The sequence below is a fragment of the Piliocolobus tephrosceles genome, chromosome 3 (genome assembly GCF_002776525.5).
Source record: "Piliocolobus tephrosceles isolate RC106 chromosome 3, ASM277652v3, whole genome shotgun sequence".
Lineage (NCBI taxonomy): Eukaryota > Metazoa > Chordata > Mammalia > Primates > Cercopithecidae > Piliocolobus > Piliocolobus tephrosceles.
This window is the reverse complement of record NC_045436.1, coordinates 19,601,622-19,624,553: the sequence shown is the minus strand read 5'-3', so window position 1 is coordinate 19,624,553 and position 22,932 is coordinate 19,601,622. Positions and strand designations below refer to the sequence as shown.

The 22,932-nt window shown below is 38.9% G+C and overlaps 1 protein-coding gene across 3 annotated transcripts in view; it reads right to left on the bottom strand.

The window, feature by feature from the left end:
* AADAT (aminoadipate aminotransferase) overlaps window positions 1-22,599 on the bottom strand; it is a 30,072-nt gene extending 7,473 nt beyond the window's left edge. Inside the window, exons 1-9 of one of the 3 annotated variants that reach the window (XM_023226688.2) lie at window positions 22,522-22,599; window positions 21,992-22,115; window positions 20,775-20,943; window positions 19,546-19,678; window positions 10,651-10,725; window positions 5,831-6,040; window positions 2,874-2,939; window positions 1,444-1,526; window positions 895-991 (exon numbers count right to left, since the gene is read on the bottom strand). In XM_023226688.2, the coding sequence (XP_023082456.1) occupies window positions 895-991; window positions 1,444-1,526; window positions 2,874-2,939; window positions 5,831-6,040; window positions 10,651-10,725; window positions 19,546-19,678; window positions 20,775-20,943; window positions 21,992-22,070 (912 nt within the window). In that variant the 5' untranslated portion in view covers window positions 22,071-22,115; window positions 22,522-22,599. Of the gene's footprint in view, window positions 1-894; window positions 992-1,443; window positions 1,527-2,873; window positions 2,940-5,830; window positions 6,041-10,650; window positions 10,726-19,545; window positions 19,679-20,774; window positions 20,944-21,991; window positions 22,410-22,521 lie in introns of those variants that run through there. The other 2 variants (XM_023226708.2, XM_023226698.2) reach the window with 2 other exon arrangements.
* Window positions 22,600-22,932: the final 333 nt, after the last annotated feature.

The following is a 22,932-nucleotide window of genomic DNA, read 5'->3' as shown; positions in this document are numbered from 1 at the left end:
CAGGCTATCCAGCTCCTGACCTGTGCTATTAATTGCCATACTATACCGCTTCTTTAAATATAAAAATGTACAGTAGATATGTAAAGTTACATGACATATTTGAAGATTTTCTATTTAAAATAGAAATTCTAGGCTGGGCGCAGTGGCTCACACCTGTAATTCCAGCACTTTGGGAGGCCCAGCCGGGGGGATCACCAGAGGCCAGGAGTTAGAGACCAGCCTGGCCAACATGGTAAACGTCTGTCTCTACCAAAAATACAAAAATTAGCCGGGCATAGTGATGTGTGCCTGTAATCCCAGCTACTTGGGAGGCGGAGGCAGGAGAATCGCTTGAACCTGGGAGGCAGAGGTTGCAGTGAGCCAAGGTCATGCTACTGTACTCCAGCCTGGGTGACAGAGCAAGACTCTGTCTCCAAAAAAAAAAAAAAAGAAAAAAAAAGTTTAAAATGTTATAAATTGATAGTGAACTTCTGTTGATAACAGATACAAAAATATGTGAACTTCTGTTGATAACCCATACAAAAAATATGAAAAAAGTCCCCAACTTGGCAAAACATGGGGCCATCTGCACTTTATGGAACATACATCAAACAAGTGTCCTATTCTATGCAAACTTTTCTGTTCTATTCATTCTTACAAGGTTGTGTTACAGAGGGATCCAATAATTTCTCAAAGTTTGTAAGGAAATTTACATATTCTCTTAAATTAATTTTACTTTATTTTAATTAAAATGCATTCCAACCAATTTCTTTAGGAAAGATTAGCATGTCTGCAAAGAAGGCAAACTATGAGTCACTAAACAGGTTTGGAGTTTCTGTTCTCTACCATCTATTTTTTTAAAAACTTCTGATCTGATTACAAAAAAAAAAAATCTATTTCCTAAATTATCCTTACCTGGTTGAAAGTGCTGGGGTGCAATGTTGAAACTTGTATGTGTAAAATAACTCTCTCTATTAAGGGTTTTGGACCAGTTAAAAATCCTATTCTCAACCTATGTCAAAAGAGAAAAGGCACGATATTCCATATTAACAATTATTACGTATCACTTTCCTGATTTCATCAGACAGACAATTGTGACCTGGGGACAAAAGGATCTAGATAATTAAAACATTCTAATAAAACTACTTCTTATTTCAAAAATAAATTTAAGTGTACATTTAAAACAAGATTGACTATGTATTTCCAAATGTGCCCTTTCATACCTGATATCAAAAACCTGACTGGTCCCACTGCAATGTTAGATAAACAGCCAAGAATCTTTGATTATTGGAGGTGAATAAAGTGAAAAAAAGGCCTATGTTAATATTAATAATGAAACTAATATTTTAAGACAAGCAGACTACAAGCATTTTAAATGAAAAAATTTGTCTAGACTAAAAGATACTGAGGTACTGTCTCTGGCTCTATTAGATCTAGCGTCAAGTTAGAGACACAGGGCCTTACCCAGAGGAAATGATTTTTGAAAATGAGTCAGCTCTGATGACACGTCCATCAACATCCATGGAAAGAAATGTTGGTACCCTGAACTTAAAATGAAAAATAAAAAATACTGTTGATCTGAAAGCTCTGTTAGTCATTGTATGATTATCCTAAATAGAGAGTAGACAGGAGATGGATTTGTGTAACAACAGTACAAATATTCTCTTACCTTTATTTCAACCCTTTAACATGGAATAACAAACAAAGATGCATGTTCTTTTATTAGCATCTGCTTGTCTTCATGGCTTTTCTGCCAAAAACACACACAAGGGCTTATTATTTGCTTCAGATGCCATTATTATGAACTTAGGGAAACTTCAAACAGGCCCTCTTTGCCCCAGAGGTTGAAATCCAGGATTAACAGACTTACAGGAGGGACTCAATAAACACTAGTTTGAACAAGACTATAATGAAGATGGCCAGCAGCACTCAAGGGTATTCAGAGAGAAAGCTGATCCTTACGATCGACAGAAGGAAAAATGATGCGAATGAAGATGAGAAATTAGTCAATATGAAAGACTGACTTCAACATTTACTTTAAAAGTAGCTACAAATGAGAAAGGAAATTTGCTGGCATGCTGATGGTGGGAGGCAGAAGGCAAAAGTGATGTTTTAGGAAACCCTGTAGAGAAATAAAGAGTTATCTTCCCAGTATATTTAAGGGGCAAGCTGAATCCAAGTGTATGTTCTCTGCGGCCCTGAGAGCAAAGAAAGTGTTGGCTTTTGAAGAATCAGGCTTTGGTCTTACCATTATTATCATCTATCAGAAAAAATCATCATGAAAGGTAGCACACATACATAATAGTGTGAGAATCAATCTAAATGCCCATTACTCTGCAGTAAGATCCACAACATAAATGACAGGGTGGCAAATGTGTGGTGTGCTGCCTGTGATGACTCCTCTTGTGTCCGTGGGAGACATTGCTAACAGAGCACAGCCCTCTTTCTCTTTCAGCTTGAGCATGGCTTCCTAACCCTTCTCATACATCGTTCTAATTGGCCACCACCAAGACACAGAAGTCGACAGCCAAAGATGAAACTCAGTTCACATCCCTGGGTGATGTTTGAGGAGCTGTGAACTTGGATGTGGAGTTCAAGATGTCCATCAGCCCTGATCTACTGTTTGCCCCAGTGCCTGGTACAGAAAGCCAGCTACTGTTTTGAAGGTAAGTAATTTCTGGAAAGAGCAGTAATAACAAAAAACAAAGGTACTAATTCCATAATAAAACTGGGAGACTGAAAAGTAAAGTAGTAGCAAATTAATCATAGTTGATTTACTTTCTATGTAAAAGTGGATTAGTTCTGACTCCGCAGTCAGCCTAATATCCAACACAGTGCAGTAACTTACAACAACTTATCTTCTAATAGTGAAATAAGTTCACATCATCACTTACCTTGTTAAACTGGAGAAAATAGTAAGGATCATCTTCTATTATGAGGAAATCATATTTTCTTGCAAGCTAAAAAAGGTTGAGGTAATTGTTTATTTTTTAAAGCAATCTATTTCTTAAAAGTTATCTAAAATTAAATTCACTTGGAATTGTAATTCTTTGTACTCATTCAAAAAACTACTGTGTGTCTACTGTCTTAGACAATGAGGATAAAAAGATGAACAAGGCATTAAAGGCTCTTATTTTCATGGAAGTTAGATTCCAGGGGAAAAGAGAGCATATACATAAGCCTGTGGATCATGAGCAGAATAAATATTAGATGAGTGGTTTTATTTACTTTCTTTTTTTGAGATGGAGTCTCGCTCTGTCGCCCAGGCTGGAGTGCAGTGGCGCGATCTTGGCTCACTGCAACCTCTGCCTCCTGGGCTCAAGTGATTCTCCTACCTCAGCTTCCCGAGTAGCTAGGATTACAGGCATGCACCACCACACCCAGCTAATTTTTATATTTTTTGCTAGAGATGGGGTTTCACCATGTTGGCCAGGCTAGTCTCGAACTCCTGACCTCAAATGATCCACCTGCCTCAGCCTACCAAAGTGCTGGGATTACAGGAGTGAGCCACTGTGCCCAGCTAGATGGGTGGCTTTAAAGTGCTGGGCAGAGCATTACAACAGGTGAAGGAAGAGAGTGACAGGGTGGCTTTTTCAGATTCAATCACTGAGAAGGCCTTCCGGACCAGGTAACATCAGAGCTTAAAATGACAGGAAGGAGTCAGCTGTGCAAATATCAGAAGAAGAAGAATCTAGACTGAGGGATGAATGAGGGCAAAGGTGGCAGGATATGCAAAATGCTTGACATGTTTAAGGGTTAAAAAGGACAGTGCGGCTGCCCCAAGTGCAGCAAGAAGAATGATAAGAGAGAAGGCTTGAGAATAGACTGACCATGTTACCTAGCTCTGCAGGGCAGATAAAAGGATTTGGGTTTTACTTTAACTGCAAGGAGAAACCACTGGAGCCCGGAGCCCAGCTTTATACTGACATTTCTGCAGGGATGGATGTGGCTGGCTGCTGTGTGAAGAGTGTGACTGGTTAGAGGCCAGGGTGGAATGCAGCTGGTGCAGTGAAGAAGGCATTGGAGGAGTCCAGTGAGGGCAGGCAGGGGCTCAGAAGATGGGGACAGTGATGACAACAGAGAAAAATGGATGGACTTGGATAAGCTCAGTGCTACAGTCCACAGGAGGAACTAGATGTGGGGAATCGGGGGCAGAGGAGGGAAAGACAGGAATAAAGGGTAACCATTCATAGCTGCACTCTTTATGGAGATGGAGAATGTGAGAGGCTGGAGGTCAGAGGCTTGGGGTGGGGCAGTGGAAAATCAGGAGTTCTATTTTGGGCATGTTAAGTGTGAAATGATTATTAGATATCTCTGTGGAGATACCAGTAGAAAGTTGGATCAGAAGCCTGGGGCTCAGGGAAGAGGTAGGGGCCAGGCAATGTGGCAGTCATTGTGTATGTAATGGAATAGACAGCCACAAAACCAGACAAGGATGCCTGGGGGGTATGTAAACAAAGAAGAGAACTCAGGACAGAGCCCGGGAAGTACAAACATAAGAACATGACGGTGTATGTGGTGTGTGTACATATATACGTGTGTGTATATATATGTGTATATATACATGTGTATATGTATGTATATGTGTGTATATATGTGTAAATATATGTGTGTGTATATATATGTGTATATAGATATACTTACGTGTATTATATATATGTATTAGATGTGTATATGTGTGGGTGGGTATATATGTGTGTATGGGTATATATCTGTGTGTGTGTATATATATATATTTAGAATTGGAGTCTTGCTATGTTGTCCAGGTTGGTCTCGAACTCCTGGGCTGAAGCGATCCTCCCACCTCAGCCTTCCAAAGTGCTGGGATTACAGGTGTAAGTCACTGCACCCAACCTGAGACAATATTTTGAACCTAAATTTTCTTTTTTTTTTTGAGATGGAGTCTCGCTCTGTCACCCAGGCTGGAGTGCAGTGGCATAATCTCGGTTCACTGCAAGCTCCACCTCCCGGGTTCATGCCATTCTCCTGCCTCAGCCTCCCAAGTAGCTGGGACCACAGAGCCCGCCACCACGCCAGGCCAATTTTTTCTATTTTTAGTAGAGATGGGGTTTCACTGTGTTAGCCAGTATGGTTCTCCTGACCTTGTGATCCACCTGCCTCGGCCTCCCAAAGTACTGGGATTACAGACGTGAGCCACTGCGCCCGGCCTGAACCTAAAATTTTCTAAGTAAAAGGAACTGGCTGAAATCTTTCCTATGATTCCACTGGATGTGACTAAATTCTATAGAGTTTAACAAGGGTTTGGTATTTATTTTAAAAAGCTATTTGTAGTAAAAGGTTGGGGGCACAGTCAGGTACATAAAAGAGACTTTCTAAAAGGCACATTTCTCTTATTTTTCAAAGATTTCTGTGGAGCTTAACATATGTTTGATACTTAAAAAAATGTTTATAGTGAAAAGCTAGACATCATAGGTATCTCAAAGAGATTTCATAAAAGGGGAGCATGCCTCTTATTTTTAAAGAATTCTTGGTAACCTAAGATGACAAGGAGTAGGAAGCAGAACAGGCAAGTTAACAACACAGAAAAAACGGCAATCAAACTTGGGGTAAAATATTAAATAATCTCATAAAATTTAACATCAGGCCAAGGATGCTATGTCTTTTGTATTAAAACATCAATTATGGGGAAAGAAAAATCTCATAACTAAGGAAAGATGCAGAAATTTATTGTGTCTAAATTTATTAGGACCCCGAGCATATATGATTTCCTTTTATTAAAAATTATATTCCTTGAAAGCAAAAGGCTAATAAGAAAGGGAGCTTGCATAGTGCTCTTCTAAAAAGTCACAAAGAAACAGGAACATAACTGCTTTAACCCATTCTACAATACCTCATAGATTTCCTTTTTGCGTTCACTTGTTAATGAGTTTCCAGTAGGGTTGTTGCCACTTGGAACAGTATAAAGAAATTTAGGGGTGTTTTTCTGGGGATTCTTTGAATCTTCTGGTTTCCATCTGGAAAGTATGTCTCTTAGGGAATCTGGAACAATCCCATGTTCATCACTGGCAACATTAATAATGTTGCAGCCCAGTGGGTGCAGCTGTTGAGCACAAAAGAAAGCCTGAGTCAGTCATGATTACAAAATGTAAGTGCTATTTTTTTTTCCTTCTAACCAAGAACTTGCTCATTCATACCCATAAATAAACCTGCATGCAGCTCTCAGCTCCTGAGGGTTGAGGTTATACACTTTTTTTTTTTTTTGAGATGGAGTCTTGCTCTATCGCCCAGGCTAGAATGCAATGGTGCGATCTTGGCTCACTGCAACCTCCAACTCCCTGGTTCAAGAGATTCTCCTGCTTCAGCCTCCTGAGTAGCTGGGACTACAGGCGCATGCCACCACACCCAGGTAATTTTTTGTATTTTTAGTAAAGATGGAGTTTCACCATGTTAGCCAGGATGGTCTGGATCTCCTGAACTGGTGATCCACCAGTTACCGGTGACTTGTAAATTATAAGTCTAGTTAGGTTTCATTGGGGGCATCAAGTAAGCTGAAAATTCTAAACATTTTTCTGTGTAGCTTTCCAATTTACCAGATAAATTATTCCTTCTCCATTAATCAAAGCCATTAGCATGTTTGTCAGTCTTTTACACACACTGAAACCTACTGCTAGAGTCAGTTTTGTCTTGAATCATAAGAACTAAAGGACAGATTGGACTGATGATGGCAAAGTGCCATGCTAGTGCCTAAGAGACAAAGTCACTTTGGCCTCCCAAAGTTCTGAGATTACAGGTGGTGGTGGGACAATGAATGGGATGAGCAGATCACCAAGCAGCACAGTAGAATTTCCATATTTTACGAATTGCTAAGGCTGTACTGGCATGTACTGGCATTGCTTATAGACTTAGCTTTATACAAATTTGTGGAATCTCATTCATGCTTGAGCATTAAAATAAAAGGAACTTAAGAAATAATAATTGAATGAGGTTCTAAAAAATTGCAAATGAAAAGCAAACACTCTTTTAGCAGTCAAATGTAGAATTATGCATAAAAAACAACAATTCAGATCCTCCTTATGACAAATTTAAAAGGCCTTAATCTTATCACGCACATCTACCATGAATAAAGCAAATCAATACTGCGCCATACAATAAACGCGTACTGCTTATTAGCATACTTCCTCAAAGCTTGGCATACAGCTTCTGTTTTTCTGTTTGGGTATGTGAAAACATCTGTGTGTGTGTATAGACACGCTTTGTAGGTAGACGCTGGTTTTATATTCATAGGCATTAAGTAATCTTAAATCTTAGGAGTTTACGAAAGTAAATTGTGGGTATCCAATCACTAAGAAAAAGTAATTATTTTATTTTAGTTTTTTTATTGTGGTAAAATTGTTGCCATTTTAAGCCTTTTTTTTTTTTTTTTTAAGCGATAAGTTTTTTTTTAAGCGACAAGGTCTCACTTTGTTGCCTGGGCTGAAGTGCAGTGGTGCAATTATGGCTCCCTGTAATACCATGCTCCTGGGCTCAAGTGATCCTTCCACCTCTACCTTCTGCCTGGCTAATTATACAAACAAAAAAACTTTGTAGACACGTGCTTTGCTATGTGGCCCAGTATGGTCTCAAACTCCTGACCTCAAGTAATCCTTCAGCCTCGGCTTCCCAAAGTGCTGGGATTACAGGCATGAGCCACCTTGTCTAGTTCATTTTAACTATTTTTAGGAGTACAATTCAGTGCCATTAATTACATTCACAATGTGTGCATCCATCACCTCTGTCTATTTCCAAAACTTTTTCCTCACCCCAAATAGAGACTCTGTATGTATTAATCAATGACTCTCCATTCTCTACTCTTCCCAGCCACTGGTAACCACCCATCTACTTTCTATCTCTATTAATTTGTCTATTCTAGATGTTTCATATAATTGGAATAATACAATATTTGTCCTTTTGTGTCTAGCTTCTTAAAGTTAAAATGCTTTCAAGGTTCATCCATATTGTAACATGTAACAGATCTGTGTTCCTTCTTATGGCTGAATAATACTCCATTGTATGTATATAACACATTTTATTTATCCATTCATCCACTGATGGACACTTGAGTTGCTTCTACCTTCTGGCTATTGTAAATAATATTGCAATGAACATTTGTATACAAGTATCTGTTTGAGTCCCAGTTTTCAATTCTATCTGGGTATATACCCATGAGTGGAACTGTGGGTCACACGGTAATTCTATTTTAATTTTCTGAGGAACTGACAAACTTTCCCACAGTGGCCATACCATTTTACATTTCCACCAGCAATGAATGAACCCAGTTTCTTCACATATTCACTATTTTTTTAAAAAATAATAGCCATCCTGGTATGTGTGAGGTAGTATCTCACAGTAGTTTTGATTTGCATTTCTCTACTTAAAAAATTTTTTTCCCCAAGCCTGAGTCTTGCCAAATAATCAGACTGCAGGTACAGCTGACACACATTGTAGAGTACTAACCACTACACAATCATGGAACTTGCAGCTTTCATATGTTGATTTATGTTGCTTTGCATTTCTCTAATCACTAATGATGCTGAGCATCCTTTTATGTGCTTATTGGTCTATCACACATGTTCTTCAGACTAATGTCTATTTAAGTCATTTGTCCATTTTTAAATTGGGTTGTTTATCTTTCTGTTGTTGAGTTGTAGGAGTTCTTTATATGTTCTGGATATTAAAGCTTTATCAGATATATTATTATAAATATTTTCTCCCATTGTATAGACTCTTTTTTCACTTTTTTCATAATGTCCTTTGATACACAACCACGTTTAAATCTTCAAGTCCAATTTATCTATTTTTGTGGTTGTTGTTGTTCATATTTTTGTTCATATATAAAAAATCCACCAAATCTTAGGTCATCAAAATTTGCCCTTATGTTTTCTCCTAAGTGTCTGTAGTTTTAGCACTTATATTTATGTCTTTGATCCATTTTGAGTTAAATTTTCATATGGTGTGAGGTAAGGGTCCAAGTTCTTTCATATGCATGTGGAAATCCAGTTGTCCCAGCACCACAGTTGAAGAGACTACCTTTTCCCCACTGAATGATCTTGGCACCCTTACTGAAATTAATTGGATTTGTGGGTTTATTTCTGGACACTCAGTTCTATTCTATTGGTCTATATGATTGTCTTTATGCCAGTACCACATTGTTTGATTACTGTAGCTTTGCAGTTTTGAAATTGGGAAGTGAGGGTCTTCCAAATTTGTTCTTTTTCAAGATTATTTTGGCTATTTAGGTCCTTTAAACTCACATCAATTTAAGGATTGGCTTTCCTATTTCTGCAAAAAAAGGCTGTTGGCATATTGATAGGGATTGTATTGAATCTGTAAATTGCTTAGGGTAGTATTATTATCTTAACAATAGTAAGTCTTACATTCTATGAACAGTGGAAGTCTTTCCATTTATTTGAGTTTTGCTTAATTTCTTTCAGCAAAATATTTCAGTTTTTAATGTACAATCTTCCACCTCCTTTGTTAGATTTATTCCTAGGTATTTTATTCTTTTTCTATCTATAGAAAATAGAGATAATATTAATAGAGATAGAAAGTTCTATCTACTTGCTATCTCTATTAATTTGTTAGATTTATTCCTAGGTATTTTATTCTTTTGGATGCTATTACAAATGGAATTGTTTTATATATTGCTTTATATGTTGATTTTCATAAAAATAATATAAAATTAAAAAAAATAAGAGAATCTATGAAGTTGGAATCAACACAGCATAAAGGTCATCTCATTCAATTCCCCTACTCTAAGCTGGAATTACGTTTGCCGTATTTGTGTTAGGTGGCAGTCAAAAGTAACTGAGCACCTACAGTGATGGGCAATGTTGTAACCTCTTATGACGTCCGGTAAGGCCGACGGTGAGCAAGTTCTTATATAGAGCTGAAATTGTTTCCCTGTGGTTCCAGTTCTATTAACCTAAGGTCATGTACAAATAAATCTAATTCTTTTGTTACATGACTAACTTCTATGTATTTGAGGACAGTTTTCATACCTCTCTTGAGTCTTTTCTTTCTGGGGAAAATAGCTCCAGTTCCTACAACATTCATCATATGGTATGGTTTCCAATTCCCTATTTACTCTGACTATCTTTCCCTGAATATGCTCCAATTGTGGACATTTCTTTCTTAAAGTAGACTGCCCCAAACAAACCTAATTCTCAGCAATGTGCTCTGACCAGTGCAGAGCAGAGTCAGATCATCAGCTTCCTCATTCTGTATATCACAGTTCCACGGATCTAACTTTGGAGTGGAAAGTCCTAATTATACCATATTAGTATACTAAACTGACATATAACATGGTTGTACTTATGCATATGGTAATAAGATAGTAATAAAAAATAAATTTTTGTAATTTAAGTTACATTTAAAGTGAAATATTAAGAGAATTGGACATGATTTTGAATAACCTAATTTTAATGCCTATACACTTGGATTTTTAAAAAGAAATGTATAAAAGAAGAGGGTGCATTTAACATATTTTGTATATATCATTTAAGATTATCCTGCTTATGGATAAAAGATGCTACTTCATTTTTCTGCGTATAGATTATTCTAAAGTTAATAAGATATTGACTTTATTATTATGAAGTTATTATAAAACTTTTATTATAAGTTTTCTTCTTATTTACTACAACAGAGTTGCCTTTTGTAAAAATGTATACTCACACTTTGAAGAGTTCCTGAATAAGCAGGTTCATCTAGGAGGACATTATCTCCAGGGTTAATGATCATTTCAAACACCTAACAAAAGAAGCATAGGTTAGCTTGTTAGTCAGCATAGGTTAGTACTGTTTCCATGCTCAGAAGCCCATTTTTTAGTTTGAGCTCACATGATTCTAGAGTAAGAATTAGCAAATTGTTTATAAAGGGCCAAACAGTAAACATTTTGTGGATCATAGTATTTCTGTTGCAACTACTCTGCCTCTATAGTGAAAAAGCAGCCATAGACAATATATAAATGAATGGGTGTGACTGCATTCCAATAAAACTTTATTTACAAAATATGATGAAGGGCTGGATTTGGCTCTCAAACCATAGTTTGCCAACTCCTGTTTCAGAGTAAGGTGAACAGAGGTTTGGCTCCTAACATTCATTTATTCCTTTCATTGCTTCTTTGAAAATCTATTAAATGTTTACTATAAGCCAGGCCTATGTAAAGTGTCAGAGATAAAATAGCAAGCAAAATGACATGGTTCTTACTCTCATGGAGCTACTGGTCCACTGGGAAAGCTAGACACCAATTAAATAACTACCCAATAAATGTACAGTTAAAAACAGTGGTAAGTGATATTAAGTACAGATGCACAATGACGTAAGAGCTCATTGTAGGAAGACCTAGGCATTGAAGGAACTCAGGGAAGGCATCCTGGAGGAAGTGATGAGTTGGTGTAGGGGGTGACAATAGCTACATTTGAAAAGCCAAAATAATTATGTGTCTTGAAGCAGAAGGTAGAGAAAAGAGTGGTGTGAGATCAGACAGAAGTGGGCAGAGACCAACCATGTAGGCATTTGAGCCAAGGGAAGGAAGTAAGGATTTTAAGAAGAGAGTGGGGAGGGAGAGTCGTATGATCAGATACTCATGTTGAAAAGATCAATCTGGCTGCAGTATGAAAGAATAAAAGAAGGGTGAGAATACATGTGGAAAGTTTGGAAAGTTTTTAGGATTGTTTGGGAAGTTACTGCCACAGTCCTGGAAACAGATAAGGGTCATCTTAAAGTAGAGTGGTGACAGTGGAATTGTAGAGAAGAACTGAGAGGTATTAGGAAATGAAAAGTAATGGAACATGATTATGGACAATAGGGAAATGAGGAAGAGGAGGTGTCAAGAATGATGCCTAGGTATTTAGTTATGGAACTAGATAGATGGTGGGGGTGGTGCTATTCACTGAAACGCAAAACCAAAAAGCCATCCATATCTGAGAGGATGATTTGTTTTAGTGTGAGATGCCTTTGAAACATCCTGTGATGATGTCAGATGGATAGATGGACAAATGGATTTGGAAGGAGCTTGGAAGTCACTGGCATATGGTTGATCATGTGAATGTAAATGGAGATACCCAGGAAAAGTACATAGACTAAGGAGAGATGTTCAAGGACGGAGCTACAGGGAACTCCAATAAATAATGGCTGGGTAGAGGAGGACACTGCAAGGAAGGCAGGGCAAGTGGGCTGGAGGAGAACCACACAACATGCTACTGAGAGAGCTGGAGGAGGACGGTGTTTCCAAAAGGGCGGGGGAGACTTCCAGTTCCAAAATGGTGGTGTAGAAGCAAGTTGGCTTCATTCCCTCCCACAAAACCACTAACAAATATACAGTGCTAAAATTTTCACCAGAAACAACCCAGAACTCAAATATGAGGATGAGTCAGTTCCTAGGACTATAGAGAAGTGAAAAAACTCTGAGCAGATGGTAAGAAAAACATACTTCTGCATCTAGGATACTCCTCCTCCCAATTCTGCCTGGCACCAAGCACATGGAAAATCTCCCCCAACTCATGGCTTCCACACTAGAAAAAGTGAGGTTGAGGTGGCCAAGAGTTTCCCCACCATCTTTGGTTCCCTGGCAGGAGTCCTGTCCTTGCCTTAACCCTTGGGAAGCATCATGATTGACTGGAGGGAAAAACATCCCTGAGGAAACGCAGAGACAAAATGGGGAGGCAGGACTACAATCCCAAGCCCTGGAAACTCTGCACTGTAACTCAGCAAAAAGGGCATGCCAAGTCAGAGTGATTGTTCAGCAGCACCACACTGCAGGAGGAATGCTCCAGAGGTTCCTGGGTATAATTATTTTGCTAGCCATCTCATGACAATGGAATAAATCCTTTGGGACCTCCCTGATTTGGGACAGGCTATTCTCGAATTATTTACTAAACCTGGGCTTAAGGTGCTACCTACGAAGATGCCAACAAGGAAGCAGTGACCCAGCAACAGAGATTTACTAAGCAAATATATTCAATAAAAAGCAAAGCAAGCCAGACAAAACAAACAAAAAACTAGAATAAATAACTAATCCTTCAATGCAAAAAGCAGATGTATACTTATAAGAAACAATAGCAAACAGGAAACCATGACCTCCCCAAAATGACAGGGCAACAATCCAGTGACTGATCCTAACAAGATGGCAATTTGTAAGCTCTTTGACCAAAAATTCAAAATAGCAGTTTTAAGAAAACTCAGGGCTGGGCACAGTGGCGCACACCTGTAATCCCAGGACTTTGGGAGGCCAAGGTGGGTGGATCACGAGGTCAAGAGATCAAGACCATCCTGGCTAACACGGTGAAACCCCGTCTCTCCTAAAAATACAAAAAATTAGCTGGGCGTAGCGGCGGGTGCCTGTAGTCCCAGCTACTCGGGAGGCTGAAGCAGGAGAATGGTGTGAACCTGGCAAGTAGCACTTGCAGTGAGCCGACATCACACCACTGCACTCCAGCCTGGGCGACAGAGCGAGACTCCGTCTCAAAAAAAAAAAGAGAAAAGAAAACTCAGTGATCTTCAAGATAAGTCAGAACAGCAATTCAGAAATTTATCAGAGACATTTAACAAAGAGATTGAAATAATAAAAATAAAACGCCCCAGACATTTTGGAACTGAGAAATACTGAACTCAGAATTGTTGAACTGAGGAACTCATTAGAGGCTCTCAAAATCAAAACAGACCCAGCAGAAGGAAGTATCAGTAAGCTTGAAGATTGGCTATGTGAAAATACAGTCAGGGAAAAAAGAAAAAAGAACAAAGAATGCCTACAAAATATAGAAAATTACCCCAAAACTAAATCTAAGAATCATTGGTCTGCAAGAGGAAGGTGAGCAAAAGCAAGGAGTACAAAGCTTATTTAGAGAAATAATAACAGAAAAAGTTTCTATAACTTGAGATAGATAAATATCCAGGCCACAAAAGAAGGTCTGAGAACATCAAACAGATTCAATCCAAATAAAACTACCTCAAAGCATATAAAAATCAAACTCTCAAAGGCTAAGGACAAACAGAAGATATGAAAAGCAACAAGACACAAGAAGAAAATAATATATACATAAGCTCTAATTCGTCTCACAACAGACGTCTCAATGGAAACCATACAGGCCAGGAAGAAGAGATACGGCATTTTCAATGTACCCAAAGAAAAAAGTTGCTGTCTAAGAATATTGTTTTATTTTAATTGATTGATTGATTGAGATGGGGCCTCGCTATGTTAACCAGGCTGGTCTCGAACTCCTGGCCTCAAGCAACTTTCCCATCTCAGCCTCCCAAAGTACTGGGATTACAGGTGTGAGCTACCATTCCTGGCCCATTCAAGAATATTGTACACTTGATCTTAGCCAGAAGGCTGAGAAGCGATCATCCAAGAATACTGTATCCAGCAAAATTATCCTTCAAATATGATGGAGAGATAAAGTCTCTCTCAGACAAACTAAAGCTGAGAGAATTTACCACCACCAGATCGTATGAAAAATGCTAAAGGGAATTCTTCAACCTGAAATAAAAAAGTACTAATGTGCAAAAGAAAACTTTTCAAGGTAAAAATCCCACTGGTAAAATTAAGTACGTGGATAAACCCAGAATACTCTATGATTGTAATTATGGTGTGTGATCCACTCATAATTCTCATATGAAGCCCAAACGACAAATCGATCAAAAACATTAATAGCTACAGCAACCTGTTAAGATAGGTAATACATAAATTGAGATATCTCAAACTCAAAATGTGCGGGGAATGGAGTTAAAGAATAGAGGATTTTTGTGTGTGTGTTTTTTGCATTTGTTTGCTTCTCCAACATAAGATAAGTTGATCCAAGATAAGTTGTTACCTCTTTAAAATAACTTTTTATATCAATAATTTTTTTTGTAAGCCTCATGGTAACCACAGTACAAAAACTTATAATCGATTCACTAAAAATAAAGAGCAACAAATTTCATAATAGTACCAGAGAAAATCACTTAACCACAAAGGAAGACAGTAAGAAAAGAAGAAAAGAAGAGAGGAGTCTCAAAACAACCAGAACACAAGCAACAAAATGCCAGTAGTAAGTCCTAATGTATCAATAATAACACTGAATGTAAACGGTCTCCATTCTCCAATTAAAAGGCATAGAGTGGCTGAGTGGATAAAGAAACAAGACCCAATCATATGCAGCCTACAAGAAACCTACCTCACCTATAAAGACACAGTCTGAAAGTGAGGAGGTGGAAAAACATATTCCGTGGAATTGGAAAGCTAAAAAGAGTAGGTGTAGCTACACTTACATAAAATAGACTACAAATCTAAGATTGTAAAAATAAACAAAGAAGGTCACTATATAATGATAAAAGGGTCAATTAGGCAAGATAATGTAACAATTATAAATATACATGCACCCAACACCATACCTCCCAAGTATACAAAGCAAGTATTAATAAATATAAAGGGAGAGACAGAATGCAATACAATAATAGTAGGAGACTTTAACACTTCACTCTCAGTAATAAACAGATTATCCAGACAGAAAATCAGCATAAAGAAACAGTGAGGTAAAACTACACACTAGATCTAACAGACCTAATAGACATTTACAAAAATATTCAACCAACTGCTGCAGCATATACATTCTTTTCATCAGCACAATGAAGAGTCTGCAGAACAGACCATACCTCAGGCTATAAAACAAGTTTGAACAAATAAAAAAAAAAACAAATCTTATCAAATATCTTTTCTGACCACAATAATAAAACTAGAAATCAATAACAAGAGGAACTTTATAAAATATGCAAACACATGAAAATTAAACAACGTGCTCCTGAATGGGTCAATGAAAAATTAAGAAGGAAATTAAAATTACTGAGATAAATGAAAATGGAAACACAATATACTAAAATTTGTGGAATACAGCAAAAGCAGTAGTAAGAGGAAAGTTTATAGCAATAAATGCCTGTATCAAGAAAGTAGAAAGACTTCAAATTAACAACCTAATAATGCACTTCAAGGAACTAGAACAACCTACAGGATAGGAGAAAATATTTGCAAACCACCCATCTGACAAGGGATTAACAACTCAATAGCAAAAACCCCAAATAATCCCATTAAAAAATGGGCAAAAGATCTTAACAGACATTTCTAAAAGAAGACATAAAAATGCCCAAAAGGCATTTAAAAAGTTCAATATTACTAATGCAATCAGAAATGCAAATCAAAACCACAATGAGATACTACCTCACCACAGTCAAAATGGCTAGCTTCAAAAAGACAAATAGTAACAGATGCTGATGAGGGTAGAGAAAGGGGAACCTTGTACACTTTGATGGGAATGTAAATTGGTACAGCCACTATGGAGAACAGTACAGAGGTTCCTCAAAAAACTGAAAATATAACTACCATATAATCCTGCAATCCCACTGCTGAGTATATATCCAAAACAAAAATATCAATATATCAAAGCAGTATCTGCACCTCCATGTTTATTATAGCACTTATTCACAATAGCCAAAATATGGAACCAACCTAAGTGTCCATCAGCTGATGAATGGATAAGGAAAATGTGGTATACACACAATGGAATATTATTCAACCATAAAAAAGGAATAAAATCCTGTCATTTGCAGCAACGTGGATAGAACTGGAGGTCATTATGTTAAGTGAAATAAGCCAAGTACAGAAACACAAATATTGCATGTTCTCCCTCATCTGTGGGAGCTAAAACAGTGGATCTCATAAGGATAGAGAGTAGATTGGTGGTTACCAGAGGATGGAAAGGACATGGGGGAGATAGGCTGAAAGAAAAAATAAATATAAATGTACTTATTACCACTGAACTGTATACTTAAAAATGGCAAGGATAGCAATTATATATATATATTTTATGGCAATAGAAAAATTAAAAATTAATTAAAAAAAATAAAATGGATAGGGAGATCAACAGTGTTAAGGTATTTCTAGGTCAAGTAATAGAAGGTTTGACAAATCTTTGGAAATTATGTGGATAATATGATTTCTACTACAATCACTAAAGCCAGGCAATAGATTTTTCCAGCCTAAATCAAAGGGGTCTATTATGACTAAATCATACATACGTCACAGCATAATTGCTTCTTAACATGTGGTGTTTCATAATCCCCAGTTTGAGTCCTTTTTCCTATCATTTTATCAACCCACATCTCACCACAAACAGTAGGGCCATTATCAACTGAGATAGAAGACTTGACTTTTGTTTCCCAATTGGCCTGTGATGTTCAGTTTATCTTTTCCTTATGAGCTTTTGGCATCTTATGACAAACAGTATCCTCCTCTGAAAAGTTTCTAATTGACTTAAGCTTTACAAGACATCCTAGGACCAAAGGAATCACTTGGGTGGCATGCACATATTAACAGATCAAAGGAAAACCTAATTAGCGTTGATCCTTGAACAACATGGATTTGAACTGCACAGGTTCACTTATATGCACAGTTTCTTTTGCCTCTGCCTCCCCTGAGACAGCAAGACCAACCCCTCCTCTTCCTCATTCTCCTCAGCCTAATCAACATGAAGATGAGGATGGAGATCCACTTAATGGTAAATATATTTTCTCTTGCTCATGACTTTCTTAATACCATTTTATTTTCTCTAGTTTACTTTATTGTAAAAATATAGTATATAATACATATAAAATACAAAGTATGTGGTAACTGACTATATTATCAGTAAGGCTTCTGGTCAAGACTAGGCTATTAGTAGTTATGTTTTAGAGGAGTCAAAAGTTATATGCAGATTTTCAACTGCATGGAGTCATTGCCCTTAAATCCCTGTGTTGTTCAAGGGTCAACTGTAAATATATTTTCCACATCAGTTAGGGGACATACAAATTTCAAATATATTAAATTAGAAGGGAAGGCTGTTTATCATCCGGGAGCATTGTTTAAAAGATGAGAGAGAAACACAGGAGCCTAAAATAACATGAATCCTGGAGAACAACGTGGAAGAAATATTAAACCAGATACATATTAGTGCCCCTGTAATAAGCATGTCTGTAAGTAGTAAGTTACTGTCGTATTTAGCCATCTGTGCTGTCTTCCTTCTTTGTATAACTGGTGCTGTGATGGATAAAGAAGAAACTGTCTTGAGCAACTTTCTGGAAGAAAAAGTCCATAGCACCCTTTCTTGAGGAAAGAATTTCATTGAAAAATACTCTTATATCATTTTATACAATCACAAAAGTTTCTCTTCAAGCAAAGACTCAAACACTAGCTAATTCTTTTACTTTTCCTAATTATATACACAAAGGGTAAGTTTTTAATTTTTAAAAACTTTAAAAATGTTTTCACTACTGTAACTCATTATTTCATAACAATAATTTAATTAAAATTCATTAAAGCAAACCAGATTACAGTTTTCATATTTCCATGAAAAAGAAAATACTCTGGTTTCAGATAAAGATAAATGGGAGTCAGAGATTAATCTAGATCTGAGAATGAATATAGAGAATCTTATTATTCATGGAAAACAAAGGAGAAAATATACCAGCACTTTGGGAGGCCAAGGTGGGCAGATTGCTTGAGCCCACAAGATCAAGACCAGCCTGTCTAACATGGCAAAATAATATAAAAATTAGCTAGGCATATTGGTGTGCACCTGCAGTCCCAGCTACTTGGGAGGCTAAGGTGGAAGAATTGTTGGAGCCCACGGATGTCAAGACTACAGTGAGCCGTGATTGCGCCACCGCACTCCAGTCTGCATGACAGGGTGAGACCCTGTCTCAAAAAAAAAAAAAAACAAAAAGAAAAAAGAAAAGAAAATAACAGATTAAACTGAGGACCACAGATGTGGTCTCTTTATTGTGGCAACTAACCAGTGGTGTTTACATCTGTGGAGTTCCTGGAACCCAGAAGGGAAGAAGACGGACTAACTAATGCCACAAGGAGAGGGAGAGAGAACCAATCCATGTAAGAAGTCAGAGATACAGACATATAAATAGATCTAGAGAAATGCACCCAAGAGGGGGACAAGATACAAGCAGTGGCAAGCATAGAGATTCCATAGACAGATATGCAAAGGAATATAAATATTTTTATCTCAGGAATATGAAGGTACGCCCTCTAAAAAATTTTAAAATCATATTGAAATTTCCAAACTATAGGCAGAAATCAAATGTAACTTGAATTTTTGAGCCAGATGAAATTAAGCAGTGTTCACTAAGCTGTTGGTAGGAGTTGAGTACTCCCTTAGTGGGAGTAGGTCTGGATAATTGACCACATGCTCTGTATTTAATATTTAACAGATTAGGCTAGCGAATGATGTTAAGAACAGATAATTTTTCAAAGTCCTTGTGTTCACAATGAGGAAAATTAAGGGGAAATATTGACAGATCAACCTATAATATTTCCACCTGGCTTTTGCTTACAGTTAACATCCCCTACCCACCCTAGGCCATCCACGGCCACAAGTGCTCCCACCCGCATCCTATGACTTGTCTTTTAGTTCCCTGTTTATAATTCTAGGTGAAGACAAGAAAGACTACCAGTAATCCATAAAATATGATTCTCTGTGGTTGAGAGAGGACCATAGAAATGAATGCTTCCAATTCCCCATTTTGGCTGAGTTTTCCTTTCAGTCTTACCTTACAAAGACCTTGTTGGCTGCCAGATGTGACACATAGGTCCATTTGTCCTTGACTGGGTGGGTAATGGACAGTAGGAGGATTATGCAATTTTATTTGTAACTGTTTTAGCCAGGACAAAAGCTCTGGAATTCTAAAGCATAAAATGTATTTTTAAATTCATAGTAGTAAAAATCATAGTAATAGTAGTAGACAGGAAATAATAAATGACAGCTTTATCAAGCACTTTGTACACTCAATTAAAAAATCCTCAAATGCTTTTTGCCAGTATTAATATTCCTATTTAAAAGATAGGCAGTAGACTTAGAGATTAGGAAATTCCCATAAGTCAATCAGCCAGAAATTCTCATAAAGTCAATTATGTAATCAATGAGCTGAGATTTGAATCTACCTCTTTCTTATTCCAAGCCTGAAGTCTTTAGAGTAATCATTGCATAATCGATTCTTTGTTCTCTCTAGGAAGAGTTCTATGGCTATCTAGAAGTTCAGGCTCAATAAGTTGCTTGTATTACGGAACGTTCGAATAAGACTATGTATATTTAACATATTATATAACTAATACATGTATACATGAATAACATATTTCAATATACTTTTCAATCACAGAACAAAGAAGGTTTTAATAAAGTATAATTTATAGATTCTCCATAAATTATCCTTTATCACTGGAAGAAGACCAGCTAAAGAAAGTCGTCAGATATGTTTCAGCTTGCCTTTAAGAAATTAAAGACATTTGAACCCATGAGGGCAATGTATTTGCATGGTTGCTTGTTTAGAAAGGGAATATAATTATTAAAAATTTGCCTGGGGACTTAAAAAGTTGCTGCCTCCTGGATCTTCCATTTCTTCATTTCTCCTGATATGTTTTTTTCACCTGGATATCTTCTCATTTTTTTGGACTCAGCTCTAATGGTATTTCCTTCTAGAAGCCTTCTTGGTCATTTGCAATTGAGAAGCAATCACTGAGGAGTGTTCAGCATTCAATATCCTTTCTGCTTTTAATTATCTTTGAAAACCTTTCTCCAGACCATCCTAACTATTGAATACTCACTTGGTTAGTATTCAATGACCAAGTGAGTATTTGGTCACTGAATGACCAAATGAGTCAATGGCCTTAGAATGTTTATTAATGGGCCTTAGAATATTTCTTTAATATTCTTTATCAATGGGCCTTAGAATATTTGTCATGAAAATGAGCCAATAAAATTATGTTAAGTATTGATACTTACCCAGCACTCGGAGAATACTGAAGTGCTCTCTTCATCATCTCTTCTCCAAATTCGATGGTCTTTCCATTTTCCACAGTGATTACAGCAGTCTTAAAAGGAAACATGTTTGGATTCGGTAAGCCACCAGCTAAGGAGATCATCGATTTTGGTCCTCTGCTCGATATTTCAGCTACAATACACATGGAAGAGAAGAAACAATTTCACTGAAGATTGTTATAAGCAGATAGTTAAGCATGCATTATAATCAATAAAACTATAAAGTTTAACAATTTCTAGTGATAGAATGTGCTAGGGTCTAAATGTTGGTGTTCCCCCCACATTCATACTCGGAACTTAATATTAATGTGATAGTTTTAAGAGGTGGGGTCTCTAGAGGTGATTAGGTCAGGAGGGATCCACCCTCCTGAATGGGATTGGTGCACTTATAAAAGAAGGCTGAGGGAATGCCCTTGGCCCTTCTACCATGTGAGGACACAGGTTCCCCCTTCTACCACGTGAGGATGCAGCAAGAAGCCTCTGTCTATAAGGGAGGGCTCTCACCAGATACAGAATCTGCTGGCACTTTGATCTTAGACTTCCTAGCTTCCAGAACTGTGAGAAATAATTCTATTGTTTATAATTTACCCAGTTTGTGGTATTTGTTATAGCAGCCTGAATGGACTAAGACAAACGCTAGTCTAAAATAAACATACAGAACAACTTTTTCTGGGCCGCCTCATCTGTGGAGGGACTAAAGAATGAAGGTGACCAAAGAGAAGGCAGAGGGATCAGGCAGACAGCAAAGGGCCACAACAGCAGAAGCCCTCCTCCACTTAGCCCCGACCTGTCTGTGAGCTTCATGGCCCATCCCTACCTCTCCCATTTACCTGGCCCTCTCCACTGCACACCCATCTGCACGCTGTGCCTGCCCCTTCTCAGCTTCCCAGGAAAAGCCTTTCTCGATAGCACGCCCCCTCCCTTCCAAGGCCGTGCCCCTCAGCAGTCTGCGCCTCTCTCTACAGCTGCTCGGACTCTGCTCCAGCAGAAATACCCGCCTTCCGTTTCAGCCTGAGTTCTTTGAGAACAAAGGCTCTGCCTATTTCATTTCTGCATGCAGAGTCTGGCTCAACGCGAGCGTGCACAGGGGTATGCATGGATGCAACCAAGCGGTGGCTTGCTAGGGAACCCTCCTTAGAGGCTGTGCGAGGAATGTCCCACCCCAAAGGAGTGATGGTCGCCCCGTTTCTCACTCGCGCTCCGGATGGGAGAAGGGTTTCTGGCTGCGCTCGCTGCCGTGATGAACCGTGCGTAATTCATGTCTCTGACAGCCAAGCATCAAGCTTCCTCTTCAGTGGCTGAGGACTAGAAAAACCAAAGAGCCTCGTCAAGTCCTGCCTGCTAACTTCCTCACTCTGGCAACGCCAACGCGAGCTGTCCCCCCGCTGCGTCTGGCTTCCCGCGCGCAGTGCCCGGAGAACGCCGCCGAAACTCCCCGGCTGGACGCTGCGTTCGGTCTCCGGGTCCTAAACGGGTCTGGGGCTGGTGGCGAGCCTGGCAAAGTCCACGCCGCACGCGCTCCGGCGGCCGCCAGGGCCCACGCCAGTTTTGCCCCGCCGCGGGCCTCGCCGCGCCCCCTCCCGCCCCGCGCCGTGGCCTATGGCCGCCCGCCGCGCGCGCCTCCCCGTCCCGGATCATCGCCCTCAGAGCGCAGGGCGCGCGGGGGAGCCCGGGTGCGAGGCGCTGCAGCCCCAGGCCAGTGACTCTTGACCTCGCCGCTGGGAGTCACCAGAAGCTGGCGTCCGCGTTGGCGTGCCTAGGTGCCGGCCGGGAGGCCAGCCCAGGGGCTGCCCGAGGGGACCGGAAGTGCCCGTGATCCTAATCCTCGGGAACCATCTGGCGGCCGCTTGGGTCCACTGCAGGGGGCTCCCGAGCTGCGCCCAGCCTGGAGAGGCCGCACCTTCGTTCCCGCGCGCTCCGCTGGCCTCCTCTCAGTCACTGGGACTGTGCATTTTGCCCGCTCAGACCATGGCTATGCTAAATACCCATCTTTTCTTAGTGAAACTCTGGGCACTCTCCTGGGAAGCACCCCGGCGACCCAGACGAAATTCAACATTACTTTCTCGAAGATCTCAGCATTTTGGAGTGACGATGGAGTTCTGACAAAAATTTTTCAAGAATC